We start from the raw sequence: 24,751 nt of genomic DNA on the forward strand, positions 1-24,751 counted from the left end.
AAAACCCAAACCTCCTTTGCAGGTAATTTCTCCCATAAAGTAGTCACACAGCACAAACTCTGAGAATGGTGTCAGATGTATTTTGATGTGACACATTTTTCCTCAAAATAAAGTATCAACACAAAACACCTAAAAACAATGCCAAGGAAAAGAAATAAAACCTTTAAAAAGGTGTATTTTAAAGACAACTTTTTTTTTAAATCAAATGAAAAGAATACATCAAAAACTTCTTACTGGTAGAAGGAAAAGACAACCTTCCCTGGTGGCACAGTGGTTGAGAATCCGCCTGCCAACTCAGGGGACACAGGTTTGAGCCCTGGTCCGGGAGGATCCCACATGCCGTGGAGCAACTGAGCCCGTGTGCCACGACTGTTGAGCCTGTGCTCTAGAGCCCGCGAGCCACAACTACTGAGCCCACATACCACAACTGCTGAAGCCTGCACGCCTGGAGCCCGTGCTCCGCAACGGGAGAAGCCGCTGCAATGAGAAGCCCGCGCACCGCAACGAGGAGTGGCCCCCACTCGCCGCAACTGGAGAAAGCCTGAGCACAGCAACAAAGACCCAATGCAGCCAAAGATAAATAAAAATAAATAAATTTATAAAAAAAAAATTCTTTGCTAGAATTAACTAAGACATTACTTGTCTAGTTTAAATTACAAAATAGGGAATTCCCTGGCGGTCCAGTGGTTAGGACTTGGCACTTCCACTGCCAGGGGCCCATGTTCTATCCCTGGTCAGGAAACTAAGATCCCACAAGCCTCATGGCACATCCAAAAAAAAAAAAAAGAAAAGAAGAAAACGCTTAAAAGCAGAAGGCAGAAATGTTCAATTCTACATTTTGGAAGAAATACATAAGTTAGTAACTTTATTTTCCTACAGAAAATATGGTCTACGTCTTACCATGTGTTTCCGGTTTCTTGGTAACTATAACTGGCTGTTCATCCAGGAAGAAATCTGGTAACAAAGGATGGCCTGAAAAGTTGACCCCAAAAATAATCAGGTTAATGTAACAACTTCAGTATATTAAGATTTTAACACCTGTTTAATAAACGTTACATTTTTATTTTATTGATCATTCTGGTGCTGTGGAAAAGACTCCCATGAGAAGTGTCAAACTATCTGACCTTCATTAAGCTAAAACACTTTTCCTGTAATCCAGTTATCCTCCTCGCCTTCAACAAATTTCATCTTTAAGATCCAACCAAAGAGTTGCCTGTTATGTTAAGCCCTTAACTGCTCTCCCAAGAGCTTTTGCCCCTTCTCACCTATCCATGAAACCCTTCTGTGCTACATCCCTCCAAAATGCTCTGGACTCATTTCCTACCTGGCACCCCAGAAAGAAGGGGGTTCTTCATTAAGAAGAACTTGTTTCCCATCTCTGTCAATGTGTGTCTGTCTTTCCCTCTCAGAAGATTAAAAAAACTAGAGGGCAGGAATGCACCAGTCTTTGTTATATCCTAACACTTAATCATAATTCCATACTCATATTAAGTTCTCAACACTTGATAGGATTTTTAATTTAAATCAAATTTAAAATTTTGTGCACAGTGACATTGTATCTTTAAAACCTAAAGTGATAATTACTTCAGTACTTATATAAATATTAACTACTGAGTACTATGATTGTACCATAAGCCAGGTACCGTGCCCAGCACATTATATACATTATTGCATTTAGTTCTCACAAAAATCCTGTGTAGAAATTATCCTTCCCTTATTTTAACCAATAAGAAAAGTGAGGCTCAGAGAAAACAGGTGACATGCCTAAGGCCGCCCAGCTAGTGAGCTGCTGAGCAGAAATGGGAACTGGGTTATCTCCTCCCAAACTCCACTTGTTCCTAATCACTATACAATATTGCTTCCCTCACAGGATTGCTATGAAGGCTAAACAGATACTGTATATAAAAGTGTTTTTTAAAACTGCAAAGAGCTATTTAATTCAATTCAGTTCAAACTGAAGAGACAGGGATGATACAAATAGAAACGTGGTTTCTGTCACCTAGAAGCTCAACCTAATGAATAATACTTAAAATACACTTTTGCACAAATAAATACGACTCCCATTTGGGGCTATATTGTCTATTATATAGTATACTTTATACATAAAGTAAAAATGCATTATCATCACCATCATCACCTACAGTTACAACAGTAAGAATTATTTTTGAACAAGGGGCCTTCTGAGAACTTCTCAAATACCCCCTGTACATGGGGTAGACCCTGTTCATTCACCTTCACCATTCATCATGAAGTTACTCTCAGACTGCACTTAAGAGACAACATTTGGAAAGCCCATAATCTTAAAGAGTTTTTGTAAAAAACTCACCACTGTATCATCTGTTACCATATCCTTGAAGGAAATCTTTACTGTGTGATTTTAAGGCCAACTTTAAAAACTAATTTTCATTTTTGGTTTCAAGATTTGGAAATGGTTAGAAGCTGATGTGACCTTCTCTATCTGTGCATCACTTAAAAAGCCTTCAACTCACTTCTATTTTCCCTTTCTCTTTTTTTCCAGTTGTGTTGGTCTGGGTTTTTCCTTTCACTAGGAGGACAGCTTTTAAAAGAGCATATTAATTTTATAATCACATAAACATGCACGCAAAACAGATGTATGTCCATTGCAGAAAATGTGGAAAAACACATCACCACTTTTGAAAACTATATGCATTACCTGGTGTAATGGCATAGACATCAAAATTTTTTATTCCTTCTTCTTTTAAGATATTTTCATCAATAATAAAGTTGCCAGTAAAACTTTTTGGCTTTTTGAAAATGCAATATGCAGCATCTGCAATGATATCAACTTTTCTACATTGGTTTTCGATACCAGATCCTCCCAGCATATCCATAGCAGCAGTGTGTATGGCTGTAGAGAAAACAAACATACACATACGTAACTCTAAATCGAGTAATAGGACTATGGGAGTAACAAGCAAGACAACTAATCTCTTTATAACTCAGGTGATAACAAAAAGGTCCAGAGAGCTTAAAGGATTTGAAAAATGTTTTACTGACATAACTGGGTAGACAACACATGTTCCTTGCTCTACACAACACTGCCTTATACAGTACTCCTTCATGAGACTCATGGCAAAATTCAATTAGATTTCTGATTAAGAATGCTCAAAGAATTTGCATACCATTCTTGAGAGACAAGAAAGCCAGTGAGGAATAACAGCAAGAGCACTGAGCTGTAAATCAGATGACTGACATTTTTATGCCAACTATGCCGTGACTTTCGGCAAGCTACTTTAACATCTTTCGGCCTCAGTTTCCTGTCTCTAAAATATGGAGCTCCTTTCCTAAGCTTATTTTCTCTTTTTCCTCTACTAGAATATAGAGACAGTTTTTCTTGTTCATCACTGTATCCCTAGTGCCTAAAACAATGACAAATATACCATAAACATTCAATAGATACTGGCTGGACATGGGGATCCCTTTTAAGTTCAGATACTACTTTCATTTATGAAATACTAGAAAATAAAGAGAATTAAAAGGAAGAAATTTTTTTTTTTGGCCACACCCTGCGGCATGCCAGATCTCAGTTCCCCGACCAGGGATCAAACCTGTACCCCCTCCAGTGGAAGCGTGGAGTCTTAACCACTGGACCGCCAGGGAAGTCCCAAGGAAGAATTTAAAAATTATCTATAATCTCCCTGCCCAGAGATAATTACCTTTTTTTAAAATAAATTTATTTATTTATTTGGTTTTAGTTTTGGCTGTGTTGGGTCTTCATTGCTATGTGCAGGCTTTCTCTAGTTGCGGCGAGCAGGGGCTACTCTTCATTGTGGTGCGTGGGCTTCTCATTGTGGTGGTTTCTCTTGTTGAGGAGCACAGGCTCCAGGCGAGCCAGCTTCAGTAGTTGTGGCACATGGGCTCAGCAGTTGTGGCTCGCGGGCTCTAGAGCGCAGGCTCAGTAGTTGTGGTGCACGGGCTTAGTTGCTCTGTGGCATGTGGGGTCTTCCTGGACCGGGGCTTGAACCCGTGTCCCCTGCACTGGCAGGCGGATTCTTAACCACTGCACCACCAGGGAAGCCCCTAATTTTTAAATTATATGTTTTTTATGAAGTAACTTGAAACTCTACCATTAATACTACATTATTAATTACACATTGTCACAGTTGTAAATAGTAACAACTCAATTTACATACGTATTTTAGCTTACATTTAAAGCAATGAAAGTCAATTTGTTTAAATGTACTTTAGGTGTCAGAGTTTCCAGTAATTTAGATAAACTCTCCATTCCACTATTAAACCATATTGAAATCATTACATACTGGAATAACTTATACAATTCAGTCCACAAGATGAAAAGTTTATAGCTTTTAAGAGCCACTGACCCTTTTCACTCATTCAAGAAATAGTTATTGAGCCTTACAAAAAAGCCAGGCACTATTGGAGGTACTGGGGACAGATGAGTGGACAAAACAGACAAAAAGTCCCGACTTTCATGGCAATTACATCCTAGCACACATCGCTCTTTCAAAGAGTGCACATTAACTTGGGGAATTTCCTAATAGCATTGAATTAGAAGATACTTCTCCATATTGTAACTAAAATGTCTTTACTAGGAATAATTTTTTTTACTTTACCAATAGCTCAAGAGCTCTGGCCTCACTCTTGACATGGTACCTTATTAATAAAAAATAGCAGGAACTTCCTTGGTGGCGCAGTGGTTAAGAATCCGCCTGCCAATGCAGGGGACACGGGTTCGATCCCTGGTCCGGGAAGATCCCACATGTCGCTGAGCAACTAAGCCCATGCGCCACAACTACTGAGCCTGTGCTCTAGAGCACACGAGCCACAACTACTGAGCCCGCATGCCACAACTACTGAAGCCCGTGCACCTGGAGCTTGTGCTCTGCAACAAGAGAAGCCACCACATGAGAAGCCCACGCACCACGACAAAGAGTAGCCCCCTGCTCGCCGCAACTAGAGAAAGCCCGCACGCAGCAACGAAGACCCAACCCAGCCAAAAAAAAAAAAAAAAAAAACAGCTAACATTTATTATGTGTGTCCTGTGCTGGGCATGCTGCTACATACTCTACGTACATTATCTGAATGAATTCCATGAGGTGTGTACTATTGTTATCCTCATTTTACAGATGACAGTACTCAGGCACAGAGGGGTTAAGGAACTTGTCCAAGGTTACAGGACCTAGAATTCAAACACGTGGCAGCTTTACTCCAGAGCCAGGCTCTTAGCCACCATGTGACTAATGGGCATACTTTGTTAACCAACAGTTTTGAGTTCAGTTATCATCTTACTCCCATAAACTGCAGAATTTTTCTGTAAATATTTCAATATAGTCTACAATAAGACTATATGTATACATACACACTCCAGTCTCACTGTAGACTATATGAATGGCATGCAAATTCTTAAAAATTATTAATTAAGAATACGTCATGTAAGTACATACATGTCATGCATGTGTGTGTGCATCCATACACACACACACAATGTAAGAACAAGGAATGGAATTCCCAAACAACCTACTGTTACTTTAATGACCTTTCTACGGAGGATACAAAGAAGGCACAAATAAACCCCCCAAATCAGGAAGTGAGCCAAATAGTTATTCCCAACAAAGTTTCTACGATGTGAACAGGCCAACCCAACAGGTTATAAAACTGACCATAAAAACAGATTAACAACATGATCAATCAAGTCAAATTCCCTGATGATTTCTGGCAAAAAAAAATATATATTCAAGATTTGTAATACACCCTGGATCACAAGAATCCTAAAAGTAGCCCTAAAACTTAAGTCTTATTAAGGAATAATTGGAAAAGTATCTGCTACCTTTTGAGTGGTTCTCCTGATTACAGCTTGTTTGTTTTTTTTTTAAAGATTTTTTTGATGAGGACCATTTTTTTAAAGTCTTTATTGAATTTGTTACAATATTGCCTCTGTTTTATGTTTTGGTTTTTTGGCCACGAGGCATGTGGGAATCTTAGCTCCCCGACCAGGGATCAAACCTGCACCCCCTGCATTGGAAGGCCAAGTCTTAACCACTGGACGGCCACGGAAGTCCCTGATTACAGCTCGTTTTATGTGAATAAAAGTATGTGAATAAATTTCTTTATGTTTTCTAAGTACAAGAAATAATTATGGCTTTTCTTTTTTTTAAAATTTATACGTATCCTCTCTACTTTATTCCCCTTAATTCAGTCTCCTCATTTGTAAAGTGTGGATAATAGCAATAATCTCACTGATCCACTGGGAAGGTCGGATGAGAGACCACAGGTAAAAACAAATACCATATGATTTCGCTCATATGTGCAATACAAAAAACAAGCAAACAACAAAATAAATGAGCAAATCAAACCAAATAAAAACAAACACGTAGACACTGAGAACAAAGTAGGGGTTATCATAGGGGAGGGAGAAATGGGTAAAGGGGAATCAACTGTATGGTGATGGAAACTAAATTTTTGGTGGTGAGAACACTGTAGTGTATACAGAAGTAGAAATATAATGTTTTTATACAGGAAACTTGTATAATGTTATAAACCAATGTTACCTCAATAAAATATAAATTAAAAACAAACAAACACATTAAGCCTCTTGGTTTTTGGGAGGGATCCAATGAATTTTTTTTTTTAAATCAGTCATCAATTTTATACACATCAGTGTATACATGTCAATCCCAATCGCCCAATTCAGCACACCACCATCCCCACCCTACCGCGGTTTTCCCCCCTTGGTGTCCATACGTTTGTTCTCTACATCTGTGTCTCAACTTCTGCCCTGCAAACCAGCTCATCTGTACCATTTTTCTAGGTTCCACATACATGCGTTAATATACGATATTTGTTTTTCTCTTTCTGACTTACTTCACTCTGTATGACAGTCTCTAGATCCATCCACGTCTCAACAAATGACTCAATTTCGTTCCTTTTTATGGCTGAGTAATATTCCATTGTATATATGTACCACATCTTCTTTATCCATTTGTCTGTCGATGGGCATTTAGGTTGCTTCCATGACCTGGCTATTGTAAACAGTGCTGCAATGAACATTGGGGTGTATGTGTCTTTTTGAATTACGGTTTTCTCTGGGTATATGCCCAGTAGTGGGATTGCTGGATCATATGGTAATTCTATTTTTAGTTTTTTAAGGAACCTCCATATTGTTCTCCATAGTGGCTGTATCAATTTACATTCCCACCAACAGTGCAAGAGGGTTCCCTTTTCTCCACACCCTCTCCAGCATTTGTTGTTTGTAGATTTTCTGATGATGCCCATTCTAACTGGTGTGAGGTGATACCTCATTGTAGTTTTGATTTGCATTTCTCTATTTTCTTTTTTTAAGTATTTTATTGTGGAGATAAATATATATTTTAACCATTTTTAACCACATGTATATACATTTTAACCATTCTTTTTGATGGCTTGGGTGCATTTTATTGGTTTTCAGGTTAACCTTTTTTTTTAAACATTTGGCTTAACTAGCCAAGAGTTTTGTTTTTAATTGATTTTTTTTTTTTTTTTTTAATTTTTGCCTGTGTTGGATCTTCGTTGTGGCATGCGGGATATTTCGTTGCGGTGTGCGAACTTCTCTCCACTTGCTGTGTGTGGGCTTCTCTCTACTTGTGGTGTGCAGGCTTCTCTCTAGTTGCAGCATGCGGGTTTTCTCTCTCTCGTTGTGGCACACGGGCTCCAGAGCACATGGGCTCTGTAGGTGAGGCGTGCAGGCTCAGTAGTTGTGGTGCACGGGCTTAGCTGCACCGTGGCATGTGGGATCTTAGTTCCCTGAGCAGGGCCTAAACCTGCGTCCCCTGCACTGGAAGGCAGATTCTTTACCAGTAGACCACCGGGGAAGTCCCAGATTAATGATCTTTAAGTGTACAGTTCTTTGGCATTAAGTACATTCACAATGTTGTGCCACTATTACTACCATTCATTCCCAGACTTTTCAAAATATCTTTTAAAAAATTTACTGGGTTGGCCAAAAAGTTCGTTCTGGTCTTTCCATAACATCTTAAATAAATTTGTTTATTATATTATAGACGTTTCAGGACTTCCCGGTGTTCCACCGCAATGAAAAAGATCCCGTATGCCTCAACGAAGATCCCACATGCTGCATCTAAGACCAGACACAGCCAAAAAATAAAAATAAAGAATATAAATTTTAAAAAATTATAGACGTTTCATGTGTTTAACATTTCGACTTCTGTATACACTATACTATGTTCACCATCAAAAGTTTACTTTCCATTCATCACCATATAGTTGATCCCCTTTACTTACTTCACCCTCCCCCTCCCCTTCCCCTCTGGTACCCACTACTCTGTTCTCTGTACCCACACACAAACGTACATTCTTTTTTTTTCTTTTTAATAAATTTATTTATTTATTTATTTTTGGCTGTGTTGGGTCTTCGTTGCTGCATGCGGGCTTTCTCTAGTTGCGGCGAGCTGGGGCTACTCTTCGTTGCGGTGCGCGGGCTTCTCATTGCGGTGGCTTCTCTCGCTGTGGAGCACCGGCTCTAGGCGCGTGGGCTTCAGTACTTGTAGCACGCAGGCTCAGTAGTTGTGGCTCGCAGGCTCTAGAGAGCACAGGCTCAGTAGTTGTGGCGCACGGGTTTAGTTGCTCCGTGGCATGTGGGATATTCCCGGACCAGGGCTCGAACCTGTGTCCCCTGCATTAGCAGGCAGATTCTTAACCACTGCGCCACCAGGGAAGCCCCACACGTACATTCTTGTATGTACTCACCGAACCAAAGATACCATTGATTATAAAGTGTACCACTGAGAGGGACTTCCCTGGTGGCACATTGGTTAAGAATCTGCCTGCCAATGCAGGGGACATGGGTTCGACCCCTGGTCTGGGAAGATCCCACATGCCTCAGAGCAACTAAGCCCATGCACCCATAACTACTGAGCCTGCGCTCTAGAGCCCATGAGCCACAACTACTGAGGCCATGCACTGCAACTACTGAAACCCATACACCTAGAGCCCGTGCCCTGCAATGAGAGAAGCCACCGCAATGAGAAGCCTGCGCACCGCAACAAAGAGTAGCCCCCGCTCACCGCAACTAGTGAAAGCCCGCGCGCAGCAACAAAGACCCAACGCAGCCTAAATAAATAAATAAATAAATAAATAACTTAAAAACAGTGTACCAATGAGGAAAAAAACCCTGCCAATTAAACTACAATATATCAACTGTAAGAGCAACCTGATATCAAAGATGTAAAAATATGAAAACATGGGCATCTCAGAATCAATGAAATATGGTATAAACTGCTTAACCTTGTTGGTATGTAGGTCCCTTGATAAACGGAAACCAGTTTTGGTTTCTAGTACCAAGAGAAGCCAGCTGCCACCTTGTCACCTTGACCTCCCTGGTTAGCTGAGTTCCCATGTCTACGTGTAATGTGGTCCAGGTGACAGAGGGCTGCAGCTATTCTGTGATGCTTTTGTTATCTTCCTCTCCACCGCCATTGCCAAGATCAGGAGCCACCAGTTCCAGACTCCCCACCCCAGCTCACATGAAACCTATCCAAAAGTGGACCTTTGGGACTTCCCTGGTGGTCCAGTGGCTAATACTCCGCACTCCCAGTGCAGGGGGCCTGGGTTCAATCCCTGGTCAGGGAACTAGATCCCACATGCTGCAACTAAAGGTCCAGCATGCCGCAACTAAAAAAAGATCCCACATGTTGCAATGAAGATCCCGCACGTGGTAATGAAGATCCCACGTGCAGCTACTAAGACCCAACACAGCCAAATAAATAAATATTAAAAAAAAAAAAGTGTACTTTCCTCTTCTACCACACTTGTTCTGACCAATCCAGATGCAAGACGCAGCAGGCGTTTTCAAGAGCAGCCCTCATCCCTCCTCCCCTCCCCACCCTCCACATCCGCAGAAACTATGAAATGGGTTTTGTAAAGAGAGAAAATTATATTTTTGAAGGTGACATAGTCGGGGGCCTGAGATCCTCATGTTGTGGAACTACTAAAGGCATGCTTTCTAGTCCCTTTTCTGGATGTGTTGAATTCACTGGTGTGAAAGTTCTAGACCCAGAAGGGGTAATGTAGCCAGTGTAGAGAAGGAACACAGAGCCAGAGAGGACGAACAGTGTGGACCAGGACACTGTTTTGATTGTAGATAATATATGTCACACTGTACTCATTTCATTAAGTGCAATAAATCTCCTCTTCCTGGAAGGGCAGTAATGTTGGGAGATTGCTTCTGGTTCCAGCAAGCATAAAGAAAGAACCACTCTACACAGTCCAGAAAGAAGAGATGTGTTTTTTAAATAGAGGCCTCCCAAATAGCCAGGAGCATGAACACCCTCTCAAATCCATTTTCATTGCCTCCATCATGAATAAAGCAATATTCTAGCTAGGTTTCCTGCCTCCTCTTTCCACAAACTTACAAGTCACCCTATATTCAGATGCCAAATTAAACTTCCTAAACCTCATCAACAAACCACCACTCTTCTTTTCCTTCTTATTATTGTTCTCTTGCTTCTAAAATTCTAAAGTGGCTCTCTGCTGAATAAATTCAAGCTCCTAAACCTGGCAATCAAGCCCCATGGGCTTAGTTTGTCCATCTTCCCCACAACCTCATACCCCCCCAACATCCAGGCCAATATGAACCCATTTGCAGATGCTCAAGTTCAGAGGGAAATAAGCAGCCCACACCCCATCATAGGTACACTATTTTAAACTCCTTGTAGTTCCACCAAACACATGGTATTTTCCCATACTGCAGGCTTTTTTGTTCCCTCTGCCAGGAATGCCTTGCCCAGTCTCCTTCTTGCTAACTCCAATATCCTCTTGCGGTCTCATTTCAATTGTTCCATTAGAAAACAACCTTTCCTAACCTTTAATCTGAAATACATGGCCCTCTTGCTACGTTTTAAAAGTATCCCGTACATAATTCATCATGCCGTGTATCATGTGGAACATGACCGTCAACTGAATTCACTATGCTATACAAATCTAGGACCCAAATGATACCAATGGTTCCAAGATGTCTAGTCAACCTAAAACGAACATCTCAAAGCTAAAGCAAAGTCTCAGCAGTCAGCTGATTTCTTCTTCCAATCCTGATACTGTCCTCCACATTCCCTGTCATACAATGTTCTCCCCCTTCCTTATATAAGCTTTGTTCAGAATGCCTATCTTGGACCTAGGTAGAAGGAAATCATAGTGCACATTCATTCATTCATAAAATACTTATTTAATGTCTACAATGACTGCAATAAAATGAACAAAACAGATACTGTCTCTACCTTCAAGAAGCTTTTCTAGCAAGAAAGACATTAAACAGGGACTTCCCTGGTGGTCCAGTGCTGAAGAATCCGCCTTCCAATGTAGGGGACGCGGGTTCGATCCCTGGTCAGGGAAATAAGATCCCACATGCTGCGGGGCAACTAGGCCCACGCACCACAACTACTGAGCTCATGTGCCTCAACAAAAAAGGCTGCGTGCCACAAACTACAGAGCCCACACGCTATGGAGCCCGCACCACAACCAGAGAGAGAAAACCCACACACCACAGCTAGAGAGAAGCCCGCACGCCGCAGCTAGAGAGAAGCCCACGCACCACAACTAGAGAGAAGCCCATGCACCTCAAAGAAAGATCCCTCATGCCTCAACGAAGATCCCGTATGCCACAATGAAGATCCTGCATGCCACAATGAAGACCCAACACAGCCCCCCAAAAAAAGACATTAAACAATTATAGTTACAAAATCAGCAATTTAATTTCAAATGTTATAAGTGATATGAAGGAGATGTCCAGATTACTAAATCCAGTGGTCAGTCCCCATCTTGTAAGAGCTATGAGCAGCATTTGACACAACTGATCCCTCCTCTTCTTCCTTGAAACACTTTCTCCAATTGGCTTTCAGGACATCATACTCTTTGATTTTCTTCCTACCTTACTCTCCTATGTGGATTTTTTCCTCTTCTTCCCAACCTCTTAACATTGCAATGGCCAATGATCCTTTCTCTTCTTCTATTCACTCTCTAGCTGACATCATCTAGCCTTGTGACTCTATATGCCATCTATATGCTGAAAATCCACAAACTTCCATCTCCAGCCTGGACCTCCCTCATGACCCCCGGACTTCCAAACCCAACTGCTTACTGACCATCTCCACTTGGATGCTCAATCACAATGCCCCAAACTGAATTTGTTCCCCAACCTCCCCTGTCTGTAGCATTCCCTCATCTCAGTTGACGGCAACTCCATTATTCCAGTTACTAAAGCCAAAATAATTTTGGAGTCATCCTTGACTCTTCTTTTTGTCTTATATCCTATATCTAATCCATCAGCACATCTTGTTGGTTCTAACTTCAAAAAATATCGGAATCTGACCACTCTCTGCCTCTGCTATCACCCTGGTCACAGCTACTATTATCTGTGCCTAGGTTACTCCAATAGCCTCCAAACTGGTCTCCCTGTTTCTCCTTTTGCCCTATGAGAATCTATTCTCAACAGAGCAGCCAAAGAGATTCTTTTACAAATTTAAAAGAATCGGGCCCCTCCTCTGCTCGAAACCTTGCAAAAGCTCCTCATTTCACTCATAGAGTAAAAACCCAAGTCTTGGCAAGAACCTTACAACGTCTGACCATTTCCTCATAAGCATCATCTCCTCACTTCCTACCACTCTCCCCTCACTCCAGCCACATTGGCCTTCTGCCTGCTCTTTCATCATTGCCAAGCAGGCGCACCTCAGAGGACCTTTCAAGGGCCTATGTCTTCTGTCTTCAATGCTTTTCCCTCAAATACCCCATTGACTAACACATCCCCAAGGCGAACTCCATCACCTCCTTACTTGAAGACTTCTACACTCAAATGTCACCTCAAAAAGGTCAAACCTTTCTACCCTATTTAAAATTGCAACTTTTCCTCCCCAACACCTGGGACTTCTAATCTCCCTTACCTTCTTCTACTTTTTCCATAGCATTATCACCTTCTAGCATATTATATAGTTTGTTATTCATTATGTTAAATGTCTATTGTGTCTCTCCCAACTATACTATAAGTTCCATAATGGCAGATATTCTTGTCCACTTTGTTCTCTGCTGTATCTTAAGCAACTAGAACAGAGCTTAGGACATAACAGGTGTCCAGGAAATATTTGCTGATGAGTAAAATCTCAAATTTTTAGCATTAGACTAGGCTTTTTCTCACTTTGTTACCCCAGAATCCCAAAGACCTAAAGGTTAGAGGAGTGGAGGCAAGGAAAGAAGGACAAAGTGTAAATGATGGCAACAAACTCTTCCATCTCTCGCATTAAGTGGTAAACTCTCTGAAGGTAAGGACTGCATCACATTCATCTTAGTACCCCCAGGTACCTTGTGCATAGTAGATACTTAATAAATTATCTGTTGAATACATAAGGAATAAATAGCGCAGAGAACTGTGCCTGGCATATAAAAATGTTTGGAAGATGAATGAATATAAAGCGTCAAGTAACATAATAGAGGTACCAAGAGGGAAAACACTATGCTCAGACTTTATCTCAGAGACCTCCCTTTCTAACTAACTGCCTGACTCTCACTATCTATCAACTTTAGTAACAGCAATGATTAAGGTAGGGGGAAGAGGTTGAGAAAGGATGAGAGAAGGAAAAGAAGTTGAAAAAAAAGAGGCACAATAAAGTGTGAGCTTTTAAACTTTTTTACTGTGATTCACAAGTAACACTTTTTATCAGCATGACTAAAAACACATAATACCTACACATATACACTCACAAACATATACCTATTTCATTTATATATGAAAAAAGTTTATGAAACAACACTGACTCTTACTATATGCAATGCTCTCTAATAGTTTCTATTTTATTCAATTAGAAATAAAATGAAACAACAACAAAATTCTGGCTGCTACCTAGTAGATTTCACAATCCACTAAATTGATTTCATGCCTCACTAAATTGATTTCGTGACTCACCAATGAGTCTTGACATGTAGTTTGAAAAATATTGTAGAAGCAGTTTTTTCACTCTCATCTTTGCCTCACTGCAACAAATATCACTCTCCAGAAAATCTTAAAAGAACTGTGTCTGCTACAATAACAAGGGAAACGAAGAAGCAGTAAATCGTGGTTCTGATCCCACAGTAGGTCAGGGCATAAAGAATCTTAGTCAAACTTCAGATGGAATTTTAAAAAATTGATTCCTCCTTAAAAAATTAAAAATAGAACTACCATATGATCCAGCAATTTCACTTCTGGGTATTTACCCAAAGAAAACAAAAACACTAATTCAAAAATATATATGCACACCAATGTTCACTGCAGCATTATTTACAATAACCCAGATATGGAAGCAACCTAAATGTCCATCCATGGATAAATGGATAAAGAAGATGTGGTGATACACACACACACACACACACACACACACACACACACACAATGGAACATTACTCAGCCATTAAATAAATTAAATCTTGCCATTTGTGACAACATGGATGGATCTAGAGAGTATTATGCTAAGTGAAATGTCAGACAAAGACAAATATCATATGGTCTCACTTATATGTGGAATCTGAAAAACAAAATAAACAAAACAAAATGAAAACAGACTGATAGATACAGAGCACAAACACATGGTTGCCAGAGGAGAGTGGGGTGAAGGGTGGGGAAAAATACGTGAAAGGGATTAAGAGGTACAACCTCCAGCTATAAAATAAATAAGCCACAGGAATGTAATATGCAGCGTAAAGAATATGGGCACTAATACTGTAATAACTTTGTACGGAGACAGATGGTTACTAGACTTATCGTGGTGATCATTTCACAATGTATGCAAATGTCAAATCACTATGCAGTACACCTGCAACTAACATAATATTGTACATCAACTATATTTCATTTAAAAAATGTTTTTGATTACTGGAGTTCTTATTAGAAAAGAAAGATAGTGACTAGAGAGCTGGCTGCAACGGCTAAATTTTCCTAAGAGTTGCATTAGCAACATATCCCAGGGCTCCATAAATTCTCACCCACAGCCCCTTGTTCTCCCAGCTTCAATACCATAGACCATTAGGTCTTTCACTCCTGCCTGGAGCTGAGGAAATCTCCTCACCTAGTACACAGCAGATGGGAAGCAAAAGAAATCCCTCATTTGTTTCTAAGCTACAACTCTGGGTACAATTCACACTGCTATATGAGGCAGTTCCATTCAAGAGTACCTCTAGGGCTATCATAATTTGCAAAAATACTGAATTAAGTGTTCTTCTAACAGACAGCAGTGTTTGTTTATTCTTCCTGTGTCTGTATATTGGATCCCCTTAGCTGCACTGCACTTTTTGTCTCTTCACTGCTCTACTCACCCTTAGATAATTTAAACAACGGCAACCTTGGCAGCAGGGGCAAGTGCAGTGGTCTCTGCCCCACGGGTGGGTAATACAGTAGATGTATCAGTTACTGAATCCATTTGGAGGCCTAAAGGAGAATTCTCCCTGGTCTCCTCACTGTTCAGCCTTAAGGGTAGGAAATACTTATCTCACCTGTTGAATCACTCAGGTGAGGGCCTCAGATCTCCATGGGCTGAGCTCCCTCCAGGAACTTCTGAGTATTAATTCTCCCTCCAATGCTCTCTACTGGCCCCATTCTGTCCTCTGGCCCAGAGGGGAATAACCCCCTTCAAGCTTCTCAGTTACTCCTCTTACAGAATCAATGTCTTGCTCATTCCTTCCATGTCCTGCCTGCCTGCCACCCCAACACCTGCTCCACTCCGGGGAGTTTGCTGGTCGTTGGAAAGGGTAGACAGAAAGGCCATAAGTTTCAACAGTCACCTTCTCAGAAACCCCCTGTACCCTCAAATAAGTGAAAATATTCCAGTCTGCAACCTGTATGTTTCAAGGAATAAAATGAAGAATACGAAGATACTTTCAAAGGGAATCCAAAATATCATTCATTCAAAAAACACCTAAGTGACCACTGAATGGAGGGCACTGTCCTAGGAGCAGACACACCAGTTTGACCCCTAAGGAGTTTCCTTGGAAAGGGGACACACTAATTTACATGTTGGAGTACTGATGTTAGTGCAACAAAGGTTCTGTTAAATACATAAAATGAAAAAGTGATTCCCACTACGTTTTCCCTTTATCATACTTTTGTGGGGTAGGATTGTCATTTAGATTTAAGATGAAAGTAGTTAAGGTTTTCACAGGCATTATCTATTAAATATATGAAAAAACGTATAATAGACATAGTTTGTCTTTTCTTTTACCTCCTTTAAGCTGTTCTGATATATAAGTGGAGAATAAGAACCCACAAGGACAAGCTTTCCCTTTCTGCCATTTTTACTGACTTTCCCTCATGTTTATACAACATATCCCCTAGCCTGCACCCATCAGCTTCCATCATACATTTAACTCTAAAGCTGCATACCCAGCCATATGCAGGTTGTTCTGTCACCTAAAGGGGATCTAGGCACTCTGTGAACTCAGAACTCATGTGAAAGTACAGAAAAGTTGGTTTTTCATAAAGGAAAAAGACAAAGTAGTAAGAATACCAGAAAGTAAAGAAGCATTTGCTGGGATGTGTGAGGAGAAAACAAAAGTATGAGAATCTGTAGAATTTTTTAAGGTACCAAAGATAGCGATGGAAAAAAGGTTAGGGAAACGCAGATGGCTTCCTGTTGGCTTTAATGAGACTCTTCAAGTGTTCCTGGGTTCAGTGTTTCTAGTACAGCAATCATGTAGTCATGTAGATCAAGTCAAGGCTAGAAGATGATTGAAAAGGGCCTTTTATGCACAATAAGAAGTTGAACTTTTTTCCCAACAGACTGAGGTTACCTTTGACCCCACCCCACCCAGCAAAGAGTGTCAAAGACAATAAATGAGAATCCAATAAATGGATTTTTTTGTAAGTACATACCTGTTTTAGGCCACAATGCATTGACTGCAATTTCACCTTTAAATTCTTCTGCCATTCCAAGCACACACAGAGACATACCATACTTAGCAATGGTGTAAGCTGAAAGAAACCACCAAGAATTTAATTAAGGAAGAAATTAATCTGTGAATTTAAATAACCAATTTCTTTCTATTTCTATTTCTTCCTTGATATATTTTTTCAGAATTATTTAATAATAATACATAACATAATTTTAATTTACTATTTTTAAAAGAAGTTTTTATAGAAGTAACTGTAGTTTTATGGAAATGGTTTTTATATATATCAGGGATGAACCACTTATACATACTTCCATCCTAATACTAGATTCAAATAAAAAAGACGGTAATAAACTTTCACTTCTCTTAATATTATGGGAGTAAGTTACATTATTGTTTCTTAATCTGTTTTTTTTCCTTTTCTTTTTTAAAAAAATGAAAGTGACCATTTAAAGGAAAACTACTACTAGTAAAACATAAAACAAAAGGTTGCAAATGCATTTAACCTAGTCAATTAAAACAGAACTCCTTTTAGTTTTGTTCTATGGGTTCCTACTTCAACTGCCTTCTTTTCCAAATTTTACTGAATTATGTTGAAATAAGGACTAAGTATCTGACACAACTATTTCAAAGGAGGCACCTATACATAAATCTTGTTATTTAGCATACTCACCTTAAATCACTAGTTTTCTGTGAAAGGTAAAGTATTCCATGGATCATTTTCACCAACTTTACTGAAGAATAAGTTACATACAATAAAACACACCCACTGGGACTTGAGAGAGCTTTCTAGGACAGGGATATCCATATCTCCATTTGAGTATTGGTTATACAGGTGTATACGTTTGTCAAAACTCATCAGACTGAACCATTAACATCTGTGCATTTTATTTAATGTAAATTATACCTCAATTTTTAAAATTAAAGATAAAAGATTAAGAATCTACTTACAAAATGCTATCGATTTCTGCATAGAAAATTTAATGTTGAACGCTATGTACAAATTGTGATTACATCATAGATACACTGGTTTAATACAAAACAAATTGACTAAACAAGCCATCCCCTCATCCTACCACCTACCACAGTGCTGTTTGAACCACAGTGGATTTAGGTTCAGCGGTGGGCTGAGATTGAGGATATGAGCAATTTTACTCTTTTTCAAATAAGGAATGCATGCTTTAGATCTGAAAGCAAAAGAAAACACAAGTCAAGTTACTAGCTTTCTAACAGCTTCATTACTTTCTTAAGTTATATTTTAAACTACTTCTACAGAGCAACTGAATTTGTTCAATAACCGGTAGGGTACTTCTGTTGGTTTCTTTTGTTATTGTTCCCCCACTTACCCGGAATGTAGATAGGAAAAGCAACTAATATTCATCCTTTGAAGCTATGCATAATGGCCTGACAATATGATCTGCTTGATGAAAATAATCAAATCCGTGGCACACTAGCCTTAAACCCAACTTAGATTATCTTCAACTACATCCTTCCAAGTCAGACAGACCTGGGTTCAAATCCTCTTTCTGCCCTTCATTGTGTGATCTGGGGCAAAATATATAGTATTCTAATTCTCAGTTTTCTCATTTGTAAATGTTGGTAATACCTGCTACTATCTAGGATTGACCAAGGGATTAAAATGAGATGAGATACTTAGAACAGTGCATATATTAAACATGAAATAAACAGCTGCTATTATTAGTATTACATATTCTGATTTTTTTTCACCTTAGTAGGTATAGTATTCCTACCACACTGGAACTGTAATTTAATAACATGAACTCCCAATACATTACCAAATTTAATTTGTACCAATATGCAATGCAATGTTCCTTTGCGGGCAATATTAAGTTGTTTGTTTTTTAAACCCTTTCAAAAAGGTAGATAATTTATTTTACAAAAGATACAGGTCCAATATTTGTAAATGTTTAATTATTAAGCTATAGTATACAGCTTAATAACATATTGTAGCTTAATAATTTTATAGTTTTTAGTTTTATTTCACATTCAATAACTTCTAGGACTTGAAACTAGTCCATTCTTCTTAAGTCTGTTTCTTTATTACCAATGTACAACATTCTTGTTACCATCTGCAATGTCTTTTTAAGTTTATAAACCAAAAACAATATCACTAAAGGGTTTTTGTACATATTGTTTTTCTGTTACAAAGGTGCTTCACTTTTATGGGGGTGAGGTAGAGAAGGGCAAACAATATTACAGCTGTTTGTCATTAGAACACTGAAGCTGCACATCAAAGCATCAACAGGAAACAACCTATTCCAAGCAATAAGACCATATTTCACACTCAAGGGAAGGAGTTCATCTCATTTACATTACAAACATGAGCTTCTCTGATCTATTAGACAAAACCTTTCCACCTGCACTTTGCTTGCCTAACCCTCAGTGTTACTAATCCTAATCAGGTACGTTTTCCACGGCAACATGCCCTATCTTACACATTATATTGAAAACTCTTAGCACCACGCTTAGATACTAATACCTTGAGCTTAATCAGATAGCTAAGTTTACTAGAAACTTACTGTATGCTAGGCACTGCACTTATTAGTTATCACCTTCACATGAATTATTTTACTTAATCAGGGTTGTAAGCTCCAAGGCCTATAGGGCATTTGAGTAAATGAATAAAGTGAGCTGGGTATAAGAAAGAGCAACGGTTCAGAAATACAATTGAGCCTTATTACTGAATTTCTATAAGCATTTAACATGATACAAACACATATAATACTGGAGATTATATATTTAATTAAAACTTAGAAATACAAATAAGGATCTGCATTCTACCTCCTGTCTTCCAACCCTTTTTCTTTAAACCAGTAGAACACAAGACATAGGCCAAAGGGCCCTGGGCACCAGGGATCAGGAAGCAGCTCCAGATCCTTGCTGAAATCTCCAAATAGGTCAGTTCTTTGGGCTTTCCCCTACTCTCTCCCTGAGGATGCTTCTCTGGCTTCCTTGAGAAAACAATCTGTACTTATCTTCCAGGAATGAAATGAGTGTCACTAAATAAAAAACAAAACAAAAATTTAAATGGAAATGTCTCATTATGAGTTTCTCTTTTATAACGTATGCCTTTCATAGAGGGCCAAAAACCTGACACCCTTTTTTTGGTTCAAAGGTCAATGTCAGGTCTTTCAATTGGCATTGTAAAATGCCTTTAACTGGGAACAATTTTATTTAAAAATAGCTGTTAGTAGGGACTTCCCTGGTGGCGCAGTGGTTAAGAATCCGCCTGCCAATGCAGGGGACACGGGTTCAAGCCCTGGTCCAGGAAGATCCCACATGCCGCAGAGCAACTAAGCCCCTGCGCCACAACTACTGAGCCCACGTGTCGCAACTACTGAAGCCCGTGCTCCTAGAGCCCATGCTCTGCAACAAGAGAAGCCACTGCAATGAAAAGCCCGTGCACGGCAACAAAGAGTAGGCCCCGCTCACCGCAACTAGAGAAAGCCCTTGCGCAGCAACAAAGACCCAATGCAGCCTAAATAAATAAATAAATAAATAAAATTTATTTTAAAAAAATAGCTGTTAACAAATATAGGAACTTTCAACAGTGAATAGAATCTTTGCTTTAAAAAAGGGTTTTATTTTAGGGTATCTATTCCTGAGATATTTGTAGATCTATTACTCCAACGTACTCATATTTAGTTTTTAGTACCTTAGTGCCCTACAGCTTATGTATTCCATTTGTAGTTCTTCAACTACACAAATAGTTTTCATTGATAAAGTTAATTTTAAAAGGTTAGTTCATTTTCCTATATCGGGATTTTCTGGTTTTGTTTTGAAACAAATCTACAAACAGGAGTGTAGTTTAGGCCATCACTTTCATTTTTGGAAAATGACCTTGGTATAGGAAAGGGGACAAATTATTCTTGACAAATGGGTTTTCCAAAGACATAATTTCACAAGGAATGAGCAATGAGAATCATATACTTGTGTTTCCATAAGTCATAATGTCAGCTAAAAAAGCCAATTCTTTGACCCAATCTTTGCTTGGGAACTGAGTTAGGAATTTTCTCTTGGGTGACAAAAAAGAATTGATTTCTTTCTAATCAAAAACAAAATCTCTACAACAATACACCACAACCAGACAACCTTGTCACAGAACCGACAATCACTTTGTATTCAACATGAGTAAAGCACTGAACAGTCTGTAGTTCAAACCACGGAAGTCTATTTAATTCTTAGAATTCATAATGGCCCGTTTTTAACTTTTTAGCAAGACCAATTCCTAGTGAACAACACAATGAACAAACTTAATTTCTATACCTCTGTGAAACACTTCTACATTAGTTTAGACTTGTATAAGTTTAAAGTTAACCCTGACCATCACAGCCACACTGTCTATACCACTTTTTTATTTTTTTATTTTGGGCTGCATTTGGTCTTTGTTGCTACGCGCGGACTTTCTCTAGTTGCAGCCAGCAGGGCTACTCTTCGTTGAGGTGTGCAGGCTTTGCATTGCGGTGGCTTCTCTTGTTGTGGAGCATGGGCTCTAGGCACACGGGCTTCAGAGTTGTAGTGCGTGGGCTCAGAAGCTGTGGCTCGCGGGCTCTAGAGCACAGGCTCAGTAGTTGTGGTGCACAGGCTTAGCTGCTCCACAGCACGTGGGATCTTCCAGGACCAGGTATCAAACCCGTGTCCCCTGTACTGGCAGGTGGATTTTTTTTTTAATTAATTAATTAATTAATTTTTTGGCTGCATTGGGTCTTCATTGCCGTGCGCAGGCATTCTCTAGTTGCGGCGAGCACGGGCTACTCTTTGCTGCGGTGTGCAGGCTTCTCACTGCGGTGGCTTCTTTTTGTTGTGGAGTACAGGTTCTAGGCACGCGGGCTGCAGTAGTTGTGGCTCGCGGGCTCAGTAGTTGTGGCTCGCGGGCTCTAGAGCACAGGCTCAGTAGTTGTGGCGCACGGGCTTAGTTGCTCAGCGGCATGTGCGATCTTCCTGGACCAGGGCTCGAACCTGTGTCCCCTGCATTGGCAGGCGGATTCTTAACCACTGCGCCACCAGGGAAGTCCTGATTACCACTTTTGATAAACCCACATTACATTTTCTAAAACATTTCTCAATCCTCAAGTCATTTCCTGATGTTCATGTCATAAGTATCCAGTCTAAAAAACGTTAATCACATCAAAATTATCCTGACACCATAAATAAATATAACTGGGTGGGTGGACTATTTATACCTGTGGCTTCATCATCTACAATAGAAACTGCCACAAATGATTTAAGTTTTTCATGCATCATGCCCTTCTAACCCTTAATTCAGCAGGAATAGTATTCCTGGTTAGGTTTATATTTTTAAACACTTATTTAAATGAGTATTTACATTCAATCAAAATTCTTTCACAAAGTTACCAGCTGTAAAATATTTTCATGCCCAGATAATTTCTTCTTGTAACACATAACTGCATCACACAGCAGCATTGCTTATTTTATTTGAAAATAAACACAAACCTATTGAAATGTTAGTCCTTTTTCTAGTTCATTATGTTTTTCACCACAATCTTTTCAATATGCTTGCCACAGATTTTACTATGGTTTGACTCTCTATGGTTTCCATTCAGGAGAAATATAGGTTACACATTGAATTTATAGAAATATGCCCCACATCTACAAAGAAGCAAGCTCTCAACCATTTTACTTGCACATATGGCCCTCTTGGCATATGTCTCATTTTCCCACTTCAGATAGACATGGGTATGAGAAATATTTTATTTTCTCCTTTAATATAAGAAGAAAAAGTGCAAGCACAATGATAAGTGGCAACTTTTTAGCCTGCCCTCAGCATCCAGAGACAATTGTACCCAGTCCCCATCTGATAACGCAGTTGATACTCTGCCACTGGGCTATGGTAGCTAACTGTTGCCATGTGGGAACGCTGTCTCTATGTGGCCAATGTTTCAAAAAAAGCCAGAAATCGGGATTTTTGTGTAAATCTCCTGATTTTTTTCATGTAGGCAACTAATGAAATTATGAATATAGGTAACTAATAAAAACAAAATGTTTAACACTGTCAGAGCCAAGTTTTGCAGATCCAAAAAAAACACACCCAAGGGCAAAGTTCAGAATTAAAGACAAATTTTACATTTAACCCTTATTACCAATCCTATGACATACTTCTCTATTATCCCCATTTTACAAATGAGAAAACAGACTCTGCAAGAGGTTAAGTTACTTGTACAAGGTCATGAAGATAGTGAGTCATGAAGGGTGGGGGGTGAGATTTGAATCCTCAAAGGAGTCTGCCTCCAAAGTCCAAGCTCCTAACCACCTGTTCTATGCAAACATATAAGGCAGATACACACAAGTACATATAAAGCAGATAAGAAAGTTCTGTGCTGATCTGTTCTTATATCCACATGAAAAATGGTAGAACCCGAAAGTAAATAAACAGATAAACAAATGGACAAATAAACAAGAGTGGACTAGGTCTGACCAATCCAGAACACAACAGGACTACATTTGCTCTCATTCTATATTTGATATTTTCCCTGACACTGCCCAAGATAGCATTAGCCTTTTTCAATTACATTAAAATGGGATTCATAATGAGCTTCTTGTTATTTACATAACTAAAACTCCAGTGTTTTTCAGAGGAAGAAGAGACTACTGCAGGTTTGCCAGAAGACTTGGTATGCATATATATATATATTTACTCATGCAAATGTTTGAAAATGTTTGAGCTATACTTTAGTCTTTATTAGATTCACAGAGAAAAGGCACTCTGAATAAAACTATTTAAAATACTATCTACTGACATGGAGCACTTTTAGGCCTTTATAAGGGTTGACTAGATTTTAAACTGTATTCCTAACCTATTCAAATCTGTTTACAACTAGTTCTCTGACAAAACACTGCAACACTCTCTCCCACAGGTCTTTAACTTACGTAAGATAGGTGCCTCTGGTGTTGACGTTCATCATCAAATCCACTTTCTTTGTAGGTGTTTCCAATGTGTTGGTCAAGCTAATAGCACTGGCATTATTCACCAAAATATCAATTCCTGTATTCAAATAATCAACTTCTTAGTAATGTCATTTAGACTTTAAAACAAAAAAAAATAAAAAACATTTACTCTATATAGTTGAAGCCCGAGTTCACAAACACTTCTTTTAGATAATATGACTGACCAATACACCAATGCAAGACTCAGTAGCTATGTCAAAACAGCACCCAAATGATTTTCACTGGCACATGGAGACCATCACCAGGGCTCCACAGGAAACTGCAAGGAAGCTTAGTCCTTAGTGGTTTGTAGCTCCCATCATTATCTGTTCTCTTACTTCCTGGTCTTCCCTCCTTGTCTCCAAGAACCTTAGGTCAATTTCCTTAAAGTTTCCCCCCCATCATCTTTCCAAGGCCTGTCTCCCTTCCAAGCACACCGGTCTCCCTCCTCTCGAAGGCCCTTACTTAAATGGAAGAGCTCCTTTCTGGTCTTGGGAACTGGGAAAAGAGAAATGACCTAGAGTTTAAATTCCAGGCAAATCATGAAAATAGATCAAGTTTGTTTTGGTAACTTATACACAAAATAAATTTAGAATAATGATTATTTCTGCATATCCTATCCAGTCCTTATCCATATGTAACATTTATGGTTACAAGCTTAAATAATGTTAAATGAAAATGGTAAAATACAAAAGCATCTCAAACACACTTCTGCATTTCTACATGGCCTTCACAATTCTTTTTCTTTAAATTGAAGTACAGCTGATTTACAATGTTGTGTTAATTTCTGCTGTACAGCAAAGTGACTCAGTTATAGATATATATACATTCTTTTTTATATTCTTTTCCATTAGTTTATCTCAGGATATTGAATATAGTTCCCTGTGCTATACAGTTGGACCTTGTT

General features: G+C 39.2%; 1 protein-coding gene across 5 annotated transcripts in view; it reads right to left on the reverse strand.

Annotated features, from left to right (window-relative positions):
* The window catches only part of HSDL2 (hydroxysteroid dehydrogenase like 2), a 93,881-nt gene that overhangs the window by 19,605 nt on the left and 49,525 nt on the right, over positions 1 to 24,751 (reverse strand). For 4 of the 5 annotated variants that reach the window (XM_082469215.1, XM_082469214.1, XM_082469213.1 and 1 more), the window contains 5 exons: positions 23,788 to 23,902; positions 17,962 to 18,065; positions 16,862 to 16,960; positions 2,675 to 2,869; positions 901 to 972 (listed from right to left, as the gene is read on the reverse strand). In XM_082469215.1, coding sequence (XP_082325341.1) covers positions 901 to 972; positions 2,675 to 2,869; positions 16,862 to 16,960; positions 17,962 to 18,065; positions 23,788 to 23,822 — 505 coding nt within the window. In that variant the 5' untranslated portion in view covers positions 23,823 to 23,902. The remainder of the gene's footprint in view (positions 1 to 900; positions 973 to 2,674; positions 2,870 to 16,861; positions 16,961 to 17,961; positions 18,066 to 23,787; positions 23,903 to 24,751) is intronic. The other variant, XM_082469216.1, reaches the window with a different exon arrangement.

Source organism: Balaenoptera physalus (assembly GCF_965194825.1).
Source record: "Balaenoptera physalus genome assembly, chromosome: 7".
NCBI classification, from domain to species: Eukaryota; Metazoa; Chordata; class Mammalia; order Artiodactyla; family Balaenopteridae; genus Balaenoptera; species Balaenoptera physalus.